Source organism: Artemia sp. Qi Xiang Cuo, chromosome 11 (assembly GCF_049724085.1).
Source record: "Artemia sp. Qi Xiang Cuo chromosome 11, ASM4972408v1, whole genome shotgun sequence".
Lineage (NCBI taxonomy): Eukaryota > Metazoa > Arthropoda > Branchiopoda > Anostraca > Artemiidae > Artemia > Artemia sp. Qi Xiang Cuo.
In genome coordinates, this window is record NC_142804.1 from 56,528,898 (window position 1) to 56,545,929 (window position 17,032).

The 17,032-nt window shown below is 35.5% G+C and overlaps 1 protein-coding gene across 1 annotated transcript in view; it reads left to right on the top strand.

Annotated features, from left to right (window-relative positions):
* The window catches only part of LOC148947162 (protein arginine N-methyltransferase 5-like), a 39,141-nt gene extending 26,742 nt beyond the window's left edge, over nucleotides 1–12,399 (top strand). Inside the window, exon 2 of the mRNA XM_089097296.1 lies at nucleotides 12,030–12,399. Within this exon, the coding sequence (XP_088953422.1) occupies nucleotides 12,030–12,399 (370 nt within the window). The remainder of the gene's footprint in view (nucleotides 1–12,029) is intronic.
* Nucleotides 12,400–17,032: the final 4,633 nt, after the last annotated feature.

Here is a 17,032-nt window from a genome sequence, read left to right on the forward strand (position 1 = left end):
GGGATTATATGTTAATTTCTACCACCACCCCCTCCCCAAAACTTATTCTATATTTATTTTGACTAATAACAGTTCAAATAGGGATAAATCCTTTTAATAAACAGTGAAAAAATAATAAAAAAAACTACTGGGTATTTTGATCACATATACAGTATTTTTTTATTGTTATTTCACTGTCTAGTAAAGGTGTTTATACTACTTTGAACTCTTATTTATCGTCATGGAAAGGCAGTGTGGTCATCGATAATACATACGTCGTATATACAGGGATAATGTGACCCAAGAAGTTAATAAATATATAAACACCCATAAGAGACATGCAAACGTTATAAATTAACAAGATTTTCTCTTACAATGTAAGAAGAAAAGAAGAAAAGGATATGTGCCACCTTTAGTAAAATTAAAACTACATTTAGGCAGCTTTAAGGAAGAAAAGTTTGAACAAAGTTTACAACTCAAGACTTTTAATCATCTCATTAAGGATGAAATAGATAAAGAACTTCGATAGTGTTAGATAAACTTTCGCTGGAAAATCTAATTTAGAAAGGTTTGTACAAGTGACTTTTCTTTTGTTATTAAATACTTCAATCATAAATTTCGCCTCTCCTGAGAAAGATTGCTAAAAAAGTTTTCGAAATTATCTGAAAATAAATAAGGCACACCCTCGTTAATTCGTGGACCAGTTTTAGTTAATTTTTTGTTAAGAACTTTAACGGAACAAGACCATTTAGTGTCAGAGAAAGGTCCAAAATTTTGTTCGAAAAAATTATCGAAAGTAGAAGAAATTACCTCTTCAATAGAAATATTCTCCTTTTTTTGGAGAATATCTACTGATGACAGTCACTGTATATGTGATTGAAATATCCAGTTTTTTTTTTTCACTGTTCAATAAAAGATTTATCCGTGTTTGAACTGTTATCATTGAAAATTAATGTCGTTTTCGAAAATGCCTATATATATATATATATATATATATATATATATATATATATATATATATATATATATATATATATATATATATATATATATATATATATATATATATATATATATATATATATATATATATATATATATATATATATATATATATATATATATATATATATATATATATATATATATATATATATATATATATATATATATATATCTGAAGGCTCAATGAGCGCTTGGATGATTAGGCATTACAACGCACTCTTGGAGGCGTCTAAAAAATAACCCGCAGCCCCTACTTTATGACAGACAATGTACACTCATACATCACTTACGTAATTTTATGGAGTATGAAGCAAATCAGGAAATCAGTCTAGTTAAATGTAGCTTATAAATATATGTCAGAAACCTTTTTCTGCTATATGAATGGAGGTATCACCCTGGGTACACCCTGAATAAAGGAGTGTGAGGCATTATCTACTGTCCCTCTCATACCTCTTTCTGTATTTATGTGCAGACCTATTTAGAGTAGAAAACTTATACATTGAAGCATGTCCTTTTTGCGTCTGTCGCCTTCTTCCCTGTCTTCACAATGACCCATTGCCCCTCCCTCATAATAGCTGATACACAATTGTACATAACAAAGCATAATTCTATCAAAAATTAAAAGAATCAACTTAGTTGAATCAAGTATAAAGATAAATGTCCATATTAATCCTTTATCTTATGTGGACTCGGCGACTTTTCGGAAATGAATAAGCCACAATGTGGCATTACTTCCTCTGCAACTGGGATGATCAATATATATTTTTGATGCTTTTAGTTTAGTTGGTTATCTCTAATTTTTAAATGATAGCAACTTGGTACTCTTTTGGGCAGGATTGTTGTTTGGCGTCACTAAATGACAGAAAATGTCAATTTCTTGTCGCACAATCTTTTGGTTACTTAAAAAGGGCACTAGAATTTTAAGTTTCTGTTCAAATAAGCCCTTTCCCGATCTTGTAGAACTATCAGTTTGAAACAATTACCCATAAAAAAAACAAACAAAAAAAACACACACACACACACCCACTAAATAGAAGTTTGAAATCTTTACAATAGGGTCCTCTGATATAGTGAATTTACTAGTGTGATTTCCAATAAGATCACTTGCCTTATGTTTCCCTCTTTTTTCAAAAATCAGGCAAATTTTCCCAGGCTCTTAGCCCTTGACGGGGAACATTAACTTACTAGGTTTTATATTTTTAGAATCAGTCTAAAAGGCCAATTCTTCAGTGTGTTAACTTTTATCAAAATACCTTTTTTAGAATTTTGGTTTCTATTAACCCGAGTTGCTCCTTACTCATAGTTGCTTACCATGAAATTTTTGATCAGTTATTAGGGCTCATGGGACGTCTTGTCCCCCATGATTTAAGGGCTTTTGCCTTTGGATTTTATGATATAATCTACAGCTTCAGTTTTGCATAGAGTAATGTTTGTGTTTCTACTTTCCAAGCATTTTATTAAGTCAGCTTGAAACTGCGGCTGCAAAATGCTATCAACTTTTTTTATTTTGATGATAGGAGAAGACTTTTTTGTTTTTTTGACAAAACTCACTTCTTTGTTTTTGCATGCTCCAAATTATTAAGAAATTGAATAAAATAAATTAGATATGTTAGCCTCTAGCAAACTAAATAAGCAGACTAGTAAATTCCTCTTGCAATTATCTCAGAATTACTAAAGTGTCAGATGTAAAGGCGTAACAGCAGCAGAATGTAATTTTAAAATAAAAGTATTATTTGAAAAAAACTACGTTTTCTAAAGAGTTAAAGAGGCTGAGTCACAAGTTCGAACCTTAAAACGTACAGGGATTAGGAGGTACAGTTGGGGGGCTGCCGTCCCCCAAACCCCCCGCTTTTGCAACCTTTAAATAAAAAAAAAGTTTTTTAAACTGAAAGTAAGGAGCGACATTAAAACTTAAAACGAACAGAAATTATTCAGTATATGAAAGGGGCTGTCCCCTCCTCAACGCCTCGCTCTTTACGCTAACGTTTGACTTTCTCACAACTCTATTTTTGTTAAAAAATAAAAAACTTTAAAAGAAAATCAAAACAACAAAATTATGACTGCAGTGAATCTGATTAGAATGTGGTAAAGCCCCAAGGTAAAAAATAAGCACCTTTCGACAGATTATCTAATAAACATTCAAAGAACATAAATATCCATAGGTCTATCAGGAACGTGTGCAGGATTTTTCGGTTTTTTTTGGGGGGGGGGATGACTTTAAAAACGAACACAGAAACTCAAGATAATTTGGGATTGGGGGAGGGCTGCGGCCTTCTCTTGTACACCTCCCTGAGTTCCATATTTGAAAATAATTTTGATTAAAAAAAAGATGACGTAAATAAAGCAAAAATATAAAATTATGTAAATATGAACAGCAGACCAGCAGCAGATCCATAACTGACAGCAGAAGCCCGCTGAATTAGATAGTATATCCTGGTCACAAAAGAATTCTGAATTCTTTTGAGTTTCATTTCTAAATAATTAAAATCTTAGTTAATAAATCATAACAAAGCTTGGTTTTGGTTGTTATTATTATCATAATGAGTAATTTGTACTCTCAGCAGTGCTAGTAACTTTTGTTTGCTATTAATTAAAAAAAAACTCCGAAAAATAATTTTTTAAAATAAAATTAAAGGCCATTTTAAACTTAAGCTCAGTAGATACTAACACATGTTAAATTTCAAACTCAAAACGACCAAAAATTACAATTAAAGAATAAATGAAACCCAAAACGAACAGATATTAAATAAATAATCATAGAAAACAAACATACAATATGTAATAATATAAATGAATAAACATACTTTACAACGAGTTGAATATGAAAATCAAGCTTAAAACGAAAACAAATGTTTTGCCATTAAAGTATAAATGAAACTTAAAACGAACAGAAATCAAATATACAATCAATGCGAACAAACATGCAATATATATATTAGTGTAAATGAATAAATAAATCTTAAAACGAGTGAAACTTAAAAAGAATCTGCAAATCAAGTTGGAATCGAATAAAAATAACTACTAACAAGAGTTTGGGTATTGTCTCACTGCAAAAGCCTAAAACCTACTGCGTCATTGGCGCTTTACTGAAAACAAATTATATTACAAATGTTTTCTTTTGTACTTAATATTGAAAATACATATTAAAATTACAGTAAAATTTTGAACTGATGAGCTTTTAGCAATTAATATCATCATGCATCAAATATTCAGTTTAATTTGTTAGTTCTTTTCAAGATTGGTCAAGACAAATATAGTTTCACTACAACAAAATTTGGATACTGCCCCCTTCTTTAACTGCAAAAACCTAAAGCCTTCTGCGTCATTGGTGCTTCACTGAAAACGAATTACTCGTATATTACAAATTTATTATTTTCCAGTTCTTACAGCATTGAAAATGAAAATAAAAATTACAGTGAAAAAAGATCTTGAACTGATGGATCTTTTAACAATTAATATCATTATATATCTAATATTCAATTTGATTTAGTTTATACTTTCCAAGACTGTTCAAGACTCATATAGTTTTACCATTTTTTTTTTTTTTAACTCTGCCATTTTTTTTACGAATCGGGTTAGTTTGTTATGAAAACATTCTATGGCTTCTGCAGCGGAAAACTGCACCTTAAACTTTGTGGAACATGCATTTTATTGCATGAAACACCAAAAGATAATAAAATGTCAAGTTTCGGAGTGTTCCACCACTCGCAAGCAAGTGCCATTGGTATTTTATAATCCGCATGGTCAATTTAGGGGGTGGAGGGTAGGCTAATTCTCTTAGAAGCCCCATTCCCTCATGGTATGATTCACATTTTCAACACCTGGTGTCCGAACTATCATACAATCTACCAAGCATATAACTACCCCAAATCAGTATAAAAAAATAAATGAAACCCAAAACGAACAAAAATTAAAATAAATGTTAGAGTCAAATTCAAAACGAGCATAAATTAATATGAGTAGAGTTGAAAACCCCTATGCTTTCTAAAAGCCAGAATATAATTTGTACTTTACTGAAAAAAAATTCAAATGAGTTTACTGAAAAAAATGTGCATTGTCAATTTAATATACATATGCTAATATTTATTCCCTAAAATCTTAATTAATTTTTGATTTCTTAAAGTTACAAAAGTGAAAACATTTCAAAGAATTGTTTTCAGTAAAGCGCCAATGACAAAGTCTATACGATTACGTCTTTGATAAAAACCTTACATATGAACAATAGAAAGCTTGTATAACATGTGGAAAGCGATTGAAGACAATGAATGGATTGAAAAAATAGCTCCAATAAGGGGGTCTAAACCATTTCACTTGCTGACACAAGAGAATCACGACTGTTTTGAATTGACATTAATATGATTTTTTATGCCAAAGTAATTTTGCATCTATCACAGAGTATGCATTTTAACATTAAAATTGGATAATTATAATAGATTTCCTATGTATTCTTCCAATACGAAACCCCTTCCCATAAGTTATAAACCCCCTTAATAAGTTATGCCCTAGGGCATAACTTAAAACGCCTACCCCCGGGCCCTGGTGGGCTGTGTCGACACTGGAGTTTTTTGTTATCAGAACTTTGAACTATTTTAACAAAATGTCCATCTCAATTTATCTGATGCATTTAGGGCTTGGAGGAGGGGCGGCTAGTTACCCTCCAATCTCTTTTGACTCTTAAAAAGTGAACAAGAACTTACAATTTTCAGTCAAATGAGCCCTCTCTAAAGTTTATACAAGCATCCCTTCCATAAGAAATAATGGGAAGGATTCGGAGAATCCTTAAATTACAACCCTTGCCCTGAGGGCTGTGGGGGAGTTGTCATCCTCAAAGACCTAATTTCCAGAACTTAAAACTACGTTTAATTAAATGGCTATATCAAAAATTTTGATTGGCTGAGTTTGAGGAATGAAGGGCGTCGGGAAGAGGGGACTAGTTTCCCTCCAATCACGTTCGACTATTAAAAAGGACACTAGCCCTGTAAATATCCAATCGAACGAGCCTGTTTTGAATTTTCTATAACAACGCCTTATATAAAAACCTCATATGCCCCCAGGGCACAAGTTAAAACCCTTGCCCTGAGGGTTGTGGGGGAGTGTCCTCCTCAAAAATATATTTTCTATCTGGAAATCAACTACGATGAACAAAATTTTTATTGGAATTGCTTGGGAAGATAATTGGTGTGGGGGGGGAGGGGGGCTAGTTAAACTCCGATAAGTTTTTAATATTAAAAAGGGCACTAGCCCTTTAATTTCCAATCGAATGAGCCTGTTTCGAACGTTCTACAACAATACCTTCGATAAAAACCTCACATGCACCCTGGGTAAACATTATAACCCTTGCCCTGAGGGTTATGGGGGAGTGTCCTCCTCAAAATATATCTTCTATCTGGAAAGCAACTACGCTGAACAAAATGGCCTTCTCAATAATTTTATGGGATGTGTTTGGGGAAAGGACGGGCGTCGGGGGGGGGCCTAGTTGCCCTTCAATCCCTTTCAACTATTAAAAAGGGCACTAGCCCTTTAATTTCCAATCGAATGAGCCGGTTTTGAAGCTTCTACGAGAACCCCTTCTTTAAAAACCTTACATACCCCCAGGGCATAACTTTAAACCCTCGTCCTGAGGGTTTTGCGGGAGCGTTCTCCTCAAAAATGTATTTCCGATCAGGAAATCAACTACTCTGAATAAGCGAGCTATCTAAAAATCTTGCTTGGAATGTTTAGGGCGGAATGTGGGGCGGGGAGGAGGGGCTAGTTACCCTCCAATGAATTTTGACCATTAAAAAGGGCAGTATCCCTTTAATTTCCAATCTAATGAGCCTGTTTTGAAGTTTCTACGACAACGCCTTCTATAAAAACCTTATATGCCCCTAGGGCATAACTTAAAACCCTTGCTCTTAGGGTTGTGGGGGAGTGTCCTTCTCAAAAATATTTTTTCTATCTGGGAATCAACTACGCTGAACAAAATGGCTATATGAAAATCTTGATTGGATGTGTTTGGGGGACTGATGGGAGTGGGGGGGGAGTTGCCCTTCGATCGTTTTCAACTATTAAAAAGGGCACTAGCCCTTTAATTTCCAATCGAATGAGCCTGTTTTGAATTTTCTACAACAACGCCTTCCTATAAAAAACTTATATGTCCCCAGGTCATAACTTAAAACCCTTGCCCTGAATGTTGTAGGGGAATGTCTTCCTCAAAAATATTTTTTCTATCAGGAAATCAAATACGCAGAACGTAATGGGTCTCTGAAAATTTTGATTGGATGTATTTTGAGAAATGATGGGCGTGGGGGGGGGGGAGGTGAGCTAGTTACACTCCAATCACTTTCGACTATTAAAAAGGGCACTAGCCCTTTAATTTCCAATCGAATGAGCCTGTTTTGAAGTGTCTACGACAACGCCTTCTATAAAAACCTTATATGCCCCCAGGGCATAACTTAAAAGCCTTGCCCTGAGGGTTGTGGGGGGGGGGGTTTCTTCCTCACATATTATTTCTATATGGAAATTAACTACGCTTAACAAAAGGGCTATCTCAAAATTTTGTCTGGCTGTGTTCGGGGGACTGATGGGCGTGGGGGGGGCTAGTTGCCCTCCAATCATTTTCGACTATTAAAAAGGGCACTATAACTCTTGATTTCCGATCGAATGAGCCTGTTTTGAAGTTTCTACGACAACGCCTTCTATAAATCCCTTATATGCCCCCAGGGCATAACTTAAAACCATTGCCCTGAGGATTGTGGGGGAGTGTCCTCCTCAAAAATATATTTTCTCTCTGGAAATCAACTACGCTGAACAAAATGGCTATCTCAAAATTTTGATTGGATGTGTTTGGGGGAATCATGGGCGTGGGGGGGGGTCTAGTTGCCCTAAAATCACTTTCGACTATTAAAAAGGGCACTAGCTTTTTGAATTTCCAATTAAATGAGCGTTTTTTGAAGTTTCTACTAGAGCGCCTTCAATAAAAACCTTATATGCCCCCAGTGTATAACTTAAAACCCTTGCCCTGAGGGTTGTGGGAGAGTATCCTCCTCAAAATATATTTTCTATCTGGAAATCAACTACGCTGAACAATATGGCTATCTCAAGAGTTTGATTGGATGTTTTTTGGGAAATAATGGGCGTGGGGGGGGGCTAGTTGCCCTCCAGTCGCTTTTGACTGTTAAAAAGGGCACTAGCCCTTTAATTTCCAATCGATTGAGCCTGTTTTAAAGTTTCTACGACGCCTTATATAAAAACCTTATATGCCCCCAGGGAAAAACTTAAAATCCTTACCCTGAGTGTCATGGGGGAGTTTCGTCGTCAAAATTTGTTTTATATCTTGAAAACAGCTACGCTGAACAAAATGGATCTCTCATACCTTTTTTTGCCTGTGTTTGGGGGAAGGATGGATGTGGGGGGGGAGTTGTCCTCCAATCATTTTTGACTATTAAAAAGGGCATTCTCCCTTTAATGTACAATCGAATGAGCCTGTGTTGAATTTTCTACAACAACACCTCTAAAAACCTCATATGCCCCCAGGGCATAACTTAAAACCCTTGCGCTGAGGGTTATGGGGGAGTGTCCTCCTCAAAAATATATTTTCTATCTGGAAATCAACTATGATGAACAAAATGGCTATCTTAAAATTTTGTTTGGATGTGTTTCGGGAAATGTTGGGCGTGGGGGGGGTGAGCTAGTTACACTTCAATCACTTTCGACTATTAAAAAGGGCACTAGCTCTTTAATTTCCAATCGAATTAGCCTGTTTTGAAGTTTCTACGACAACGCCTTCTATAAAAACCTTATATGCCCCCAGGGCATAACTTAAAACCCTTGCCCTGAGGGTTGTGGGGGAGTATCCTCCTCAAAAATAATTTTCTATCTGGAAATCAACTACGCTGAACAAAACGCCTATCTCAAAATTTTGATTGGATGTGTTTTGGGGAAGGCTGGGCGTGCGGGGGGGCTAGTTGCCCTCCAATCATTTTCGACTATTAAAAATGGTACTATAACTCTGGATTTCCAATCGAATGAGCCTGTTTTGAAGTTTCTACGACAGCGTCTCCTATAAAAACCCTATATGCCCCCAGGGCATAACTTAAAACCCTTGCCCTGAGGGTTGTGGGTGAGTGTCCTCCTTAAAAATATATTTTCTATCTTGAAATCAACTACGCTGAACAAAATGGCTATCGAAAAATTTTGATTGGATGTGTTTGGGGGAATAATGGGCGTGGGGGGGGGGGCTAGTTGCCCTCCAATCACTTTCGACTATTAAAAAGGGCACTAGCTTTTTGAATTTCCAATCAAATGAGCCTTTTTTGAAGTTTCTACGCCAACGCCTTCTATAAAAACCTTATATGCCCCCAGTGTATAACTTAAAACCCTTGCCCTGAGGGTTGTGGGGGAGTATCCTCCTCAAAATATATTTTATATCTGGAAATCAACTACGCTGAACAAAATGGCTATCTCAAGATTTTGATTGGATGTGTTTGGTGAAATGATGGGCGAGGGTGGGGGGGGAGGGGCTAGTTACACTCCAATCACTTTCGATTATTAAAAAGGGCACTAGCCCTTTAATTTTCAATCGATTGAGCCTGTTTTGAAGTTTCTATGACAACACCTTCTATAAAAACCTTATATGCCCCCAGGGCATAACTTAAAACCCTTGCCCTGAGGGTTGTGGGGGAGTATCGTCCTCAAAATTTATTTTATATCTGGAAATCAACTACGCTGAACAAAAATGGCTATCTCAAAATTTTGATTCGATGCGTTTGGGGGAATGATGGGAGTGGGGGGGCAGTTGCCCTCCAATCATTTTCAACTATTAAAAAGGGCACTAGCCTTTTAATTTAAAATCGAATTAGCCTGTTTTGAATTTTCTACCACAACGCCTTCTATAAAAACCTTATATGCCCCCAGGACATAACTTAAAACCCTTGCCCTGAGGGTTATGGGGGATTGTCCTCCTCAAAAATATATTTTCTATCTGGAAATCAACTAAGATGAACAAAATAGCTATCTTAAAATTTTGATTGGATGTGTTTGGGGAAATGTTGGGCGTGGGGGGGGTGAGCTAGTTACACTTCAATCACTTTCGACTATTAAAAAGGGCACTAGCTCTTTAATTTCCAATCGAATTAGCCTGTTTTGAAGTTTCTACGACAACGCCTTCTATAAAAACCTTATATGACCCCAGGGCACAACTTAAAACCCTTGCCCTGAGGGTTGTGGGGGAGTATCCTCCTCAGAAATAATTTTCTGGCTGGAAATCAACTAAGCTGAACAAATGAGTGTCAACCCATTTGGAGGGGATTGGGGTGGTACACTGAGTGGCGTGCGGAGGGGCTAGTTGCCCTCCAATCATTTTCGACTATTGAAAATGAAGCTAGAACTCTCGATTTCCAAATAAATGAGCCTGTTTTGATATTTCTACGACAACGTCTCCTATAAAAACCCTATATGCCCCCAGGGCATAACTTAAAACCCTTGCCCTGAGGGTTGTGGGGGAGTGTCCTCCTCAAAAATATATTTTCGTTCTTGAAATCAACTACGCTGAACAAAATGGCTATCTAAAAATTTTTATTGGATGTATTTGGGGGAATAATTGGCGTGGGGGGGGGGGCTAGTTGCCCTCCAATCACTTTTGACTATTAAAAAGGGCATTAGCTTTCTCAATTTCCAATCAAATGAGCCTTTTTCGAAGTTTCTACGACAACTCCTTCTATGAAAACCTTATATACCCCCGGGGTATAACTTTGAACCCTGACCCTTATAATTTTGAGGGAGTGTCCAACTCAAAAACATATTTTCTATCGGGAAATGAACTACTCTGAACAAAAGGGATCTCTCACAATTTGGAGTGGATGAGTTTGGAGGAATAATGGGCGTGGAAGGGGGGGCTAGTGGCACTCCAAAAGCTTTTAAATATTAAAATCGGCACTAATCTTATGAATTTCTAATCAAATTAACCCTTATTGTAGTTTCCGCAGCAGCATCTTCAATAAAGACCTTCTATACTGCCAGGGCATAGCTTACAACACTTGCCCCGAGGGTTTAGGGGGCGTGTCCTCCTCAAAAACATAATTTCTATCTGGAAATCAACTTTGCTGAACAAAATGGCTATCTCAAAATTTTGTTTGGCTGTGTGTGGGGGACTTGTGGGCGTGGGGGGGCTATGTGCCCTCCAATCATTTTCGACTAGTAAAAAGGGCACTAGAACTCTCAATTTCCAATCGAATGATCCCCCTTTGAAGTTTCTACGACAACCCCTTCCATATGAAGTGCCTCTGGAAAAAAGAAAATAATAATAAATAATAAAACATATGAGTGTAGCGTTGCCTCTGATTAAGCTGATCTTAAAATGCTAAAAATTCTCTTCTGTTGACGTTTCTGATCAACAATCTATTCTGGTAAGACATGTTCAATTGTGTTCAAGCAACCAATAAAGGCTTTGGTTGATCAACACTGTGGATTTAAATGACTAAATACTGAAATATTTGTTCGTCAAATTTGTTTCTCAAATTAAGGAGGAAAGATAAAGGTAGAAAAAACAGGGTGATATTTTTTTTTATTCATAACATTTTAGAAGAGAAAAACAATTAATCTGCTTTGAAGATCATTAATTTAGTCATATATTTTATAGAATTATATTTATTGTCAACTTAGTCATCAACTTAGAAAAGGACAGAGAAAGGTAAAGCTAGTATCTTTTGAAGTATCTTATCACTTTCCGATCCAAAGAGAAAATCAGTTGTAAACTGCAAGTGAAAATTACCAGAGTAACATGAGTCTAATAAAAAATATACAAAAGCAATTTTCAGTTAGATTTGACAATAATGCTCTTTTTTTAAGAATAATAAAAATATGTGTTCTTTAGGAAATTATTGTTGATCTGCAAATCAAGAAATCTGTTGTCATGACTGTCCCTACCCTATCAATCTGCTAAACTTAAAAAGGCCAGAAGTCTCCTCGCTTTTTGGGTCAAATGCTCTTTGATCTTCAGTTTAGAATTCAGTCCCACAAATCAAATAGCAGAATATTGAGTAAATAATTTCTATATTCTTTTCTAGATACAGACAAGAATTTATAGAAGGAAAAGCAAAACATAGAAGCTGCCCATTTACTAAAGCTGATATAATACTAAGTTCTCAAGATTGGGGTTCCATTGTTGTTGGAAAGCTATCAAACTATATCAATGTATATTCAATGTGTCCTAGCACTAGAGAAAATTATGAGCAACAGCTGCTCCAGGAGCTTGCCTATGCCAGTCACTTAGGTATCCCAGCCTTATTACTGCCCTTGAAAGGACCAAAACAGACAAATTTGGCACGGATGATTTATAGTAAACTTACTGGAAGTCAGAGTACTGAAGCTCGTTATTCTGTTTGGATGCATGTCCCTATGAAGAGTCCAAAAGCAAGCTCAAACTGCTATCGGTAATTTTCTGTTTATATTTAGCTCAGTTTTGTGACTATAGCGTAATTCTTGGCAGCATGTCAGTCGTAAACTGAACCATCTTACAATTCCTTGATTATAGCTATAGAAAATAGGGTCAAACATTATTTTTGCACAGCTTGTTGTTGGATGCTAAATTATTCAAATAAGTAGGCCTATCTAAAGCATAAATAGCTGGTCGACCGCGGTTGAGGTGGGAGGATGTTGTACAGAAAGATTTAAGGGAGATGGGAACTTCCTGGGAGGGTATAAAGAGAAAAGCTTTGAATAGATTAGGATGGAGGAGGAGTGTGGGTAGTTCTGTTGACATTATATGGCTTGGGGCTGCAGTGAGTTGTTAGTAGTAGTAGTATCTAAAGTATCCTTAGACCATTCCTCTAGAAAATATCTAGCATATCTTCTTCAAATTTTTGAAGTGCAACATTTTTTTAGAACCATACTGGGTTCATCAGGTAGCACCAAGCTGCCTTATGCCAAAACAGCTTTACACACTGCTCCTCCATCCCAATCTATTTAAAGTTTCCTCTTTACCCCCCCCCCCCAAATTGTGATTATCGAAGTAGTTAAATTCAATCTTGATTGTTTTCTGGGAGAGTCTGATAGTGGATGTAACGCGACGTCTTACATTCAATTATCAGATTATCAGATCAAGTAAAGCGAGTCACAAGCACTTCAGAACTGAGAAAACTGTCCCCCAATCTATACCTTAAAAAATATTGAAATTTCGCCCATAAGATATTGAAAATTAAGCTTGATAACTACAGTATAAGAGGCCAGATTAACTACTTGCAATGTAGAAAAAAAAACCTAAAAAAACAACAAAAAAAAACAGTATGCCAAAGAGGCGATACTTCTTCCTCATCAATATCTCAGTCAGTTGGAGTCCCACAAGGCTCTATTTTGGTTCCACTGATATTTCTTTTGTCTGTGAACAATATCGGTAACAACATTAAAGATATTGGCCTTAACATATTATTCTCCAATGACACGGCACACCCCCTGCTCTGGTACGACTTTCTTTCCGTTTGGCCCCAGGTGGAGGGGACCCCAGAAGTACTTAAGTGAGTTTCAACGAACTTCTGTCAATATTTGGGTAGATCTTCACCTCTTTAACTGTTTGCCATGGGCACTAGTTTGTCTTCTATAATTCTACTCTTAGATATCTTAACAGTTCTGGTCTTGTAAACTTCTTTTTCATCTTAAAAATCTAAAATATGAAGCAAATATGAATAATTATATACTTGCACTTCCTTGACACCTAATTCAAGTTAACCTTATTTACTTGCATAATTGTTCTGAAATATCAAATTTTTTTTCTAAACTGTTCAGTTTTTGGGTGAACACTTACCTCGGTTTGATTAAGAGATTAAATAATTCTTATAAAGATTTATAATATGAGTGATGTAGGTGTTTTCATTTGCAAAAAGTAATTATTGATTATAATCATTAAAGGTGACTGAGCACTGGAAATACAGCAAATTTTGACCAAATATTGTTTTTTATCATATATTTTAATCAATCAATCACATAATTACATTTCAAAAACATAATTACATTAAACAACTGGTAAATAGGTAAGATTTTATTTCTGAATTTACTTCTCAAAAGACTAGTGAGCTAAGAAATCATGGATAAAATGACCTGACAAGGTCTAACACTGTGTTTTTTAAAAACTTGATTTAGTGATAAAAAAAAGCTAAAAATTTAGTTTCATTATTTCTCAAATTTTTACAGGTTAAATAATAATCAAATATGCAATGTAAAGACGCTAAAACAAGCCATTACCTTCATAAGCTTCAGTTTAAAATAGTACTATCCTTTTATTAGTTTTCTTCTAAAAAAATATTCTGCAAAACTAGCAAACTTTGAGAATCCAGAGAAAAAAAAGCAACCGTGTATACTGACACCTAAACTTCAACTGAACTTGGAGGTCGCCGGATGTGCCTAGGGTCGGAATTTAGTGGCTCTGTGATTCACTAATTAAGGCGAGTTGTCCTTAAAAGCGTTTCAATCCTCCCTAGTGATCTTAATTTTTGCCTTTTTGCCTGTATATTGAGCCCAATGTTCCAGCCTTAAAGATTTCGCAAATTCCTACTCTCATCAGGTTTGGTTTAGATCTCAAAAGTTTTTCTGGTAAATGTGTAAATGAATAGATGAAATGAAAATGAATGAGCTTTTAATAGATGAAATGAAATGAATGGGGACATTTTAAGGACTGACAAGGATTTGTGTGGCCGGTTTGTCGAATAAGGATAATTCAGGGAATGATTATTAACATGTACTCACAATCCAGAACAATGAAGCTTATACGTAGGGTAAAGGTACCGATGATTCGACAGTTTTTGTAAAAAACCAGTTTTTCTACTCTAGAAGTCTTAATTTAAAGACTTTCGGTTTGAAAAGGGTTTCAGTATGTAGGAAAAACATCTAGGAATCTAACTGTTTAATGAGAAGTTTGAAGTTTTTTCTGGAAAGGGTACAAAACTCAAATTTTTCGAAATTAAAGTATTTTCACCTACAAATTTGACATAACAAAAAAGTCACCTGTTTTCTACAAATGTCGGGACCCAATTCGACACCCGTCTAAATATTTTGGGACTATTTGTGGGCGGAAGCTGGTGTATTTGACACGCATATTCTTGTTTCTTTGTTTTTCTCCAACTTCATTTAATGTATAAAAGTGTAAAAGAATATGCAAAAATTATAGGTATTAATACTAACAAAATTGTTTCAAGTATGTAGTATTTGGTATAACCAAATCAGTTCAAAATATTTTAATACAAATTGTTAAATACAAATAGCACTGAGTATAACAAATTCAGTGGAAAAATATTGTTTCACTAGCATTTCTGAAGGGATAGGGGAGTGGATAAGGGATATGGAAACGGGAGTGGATTTTAAGAAATTTAAGAAGTTTATTTGATTTAATGGATTTTATTTTCATATGCAGATTCTTAGCTTCGTCCAAAACATAAGCCTACGTGTCATTTTGTGTAAGATTTTGTATTCAATATAATTTGTATTTTTTATTCGGATGAAGGATAAATATGGGTATAATCTAAAAAATCTGGTGGGGGGGCAAAATCAGGTCGGGGGGGGGGGCAAAACGAGATCTGGGGGGGCAACTGTCCCCCCTGCCCCATAGCAATTTACGCCCCTGCATGGTATGAGGCCATGCAGCAGTTCCTCAGATGATGGAAAAATACAGTATATGTAAGTAAAACGTCAAAGTTAAAAAAAAATCTTTTCTTTAAATGTTCTCTCATCTGAAATATTATTAGAAATAATAATCATCAAAATCTCTTGTTGCACAGAAAGCACCCGTAAATTCAACAGCTATGGTGCCTATGGTTTCATCAGTGGATCCTGGAATTTCGACACCTATTATTTCTCATCTGTTACATGTTCAGTGAAGTTTTGACAAAGTCACCTATATTTCGACAGGGCCTGTCGCTGTTTTTCCAAAATTTCGACAAGGTTACTACGAGATATTTGCCAAAGAAATAAATCCCTTGATAGAAGGCAATATTTACGCTTGAATGCGGCTGAAGGAACATTTTTAGTCTACCTGGAATTTCAGTACGTCAAAAAAGAATTTTCGACTCTTGGAACCTAGTTTCGACAATGCATTCCGTCGCCATTTTCATTTAATTTTATCAAGAAAAACCTAATGTGACTACATTTCAGAGAAGATCAGATGCATCTCGACACATTGGCACTTATCCCAACTTTTTCTTGCAATAAATAACCAAGTGATGACAGTTTGAACATTACATACCTGAAAAATTGTCGGGAGCTCCTTTCGTGTCGAAAACAGGAAACTGACCGAATTGAATGTTCTTTACTTATCTGGGTGTACCGGATATAGTGTCTACGTTTCGCACCGTCGAAATATAACGACGGCTCCAAGAGATGGCGCTCTAAGTCACGGCTAAGCAGAGTTATCCCGTTTTGAAGGAAAATTTCGACAGTTGTTCCGAAATTGCACTGTCGAATCATCGGTGCCTTTACCCTATATTAAATAAAAAACATTTTAAAAAATAACTTAATTATATTAAGAAGGGCAGGTTTTTTTTTACTAATAGGTTGGACGCAGTATTGGAAGTTATAATTTAAAAAAAAATGATGGAAGTAAGTTGAAATTGAAACAGAAAAAGAACAAAAATGATTGCTTCATTCAAATGAAGTAGCTAAAATAAACCGGCCAGTGATATTTTCCTATTTTTGTAGGGTTTTACCACTGTATATAAATAATAGACAGTATGATCTTTCCCTATCTCAACCATTCTAAAAACTTGGACCGAAATGCAAGTGCTCCGGGGAACATTTAAACAAGTATAAACATAAGCGACATTCGATTTTTTCTTGGCTCTTCGTTGTAACACTAAGTTTTAAAGAATATAATTTTGAATTAATTTATTCCAATACATATATGAAAATCGGTAATTAGTAGTGCAGTGTTATTATTAGATGTTTTTAGGAATTAAAAGTAGGTTTCGAAGTCTCGAGTTGGTTCCAAAGGCATTTTGAGAAAGTTTCTGCCAAAATACATGTTCTAGGATAATTGGACCGCTGATGGCAGATCAAATGAGAAGAGCTGTTTGTACGCGCATATATA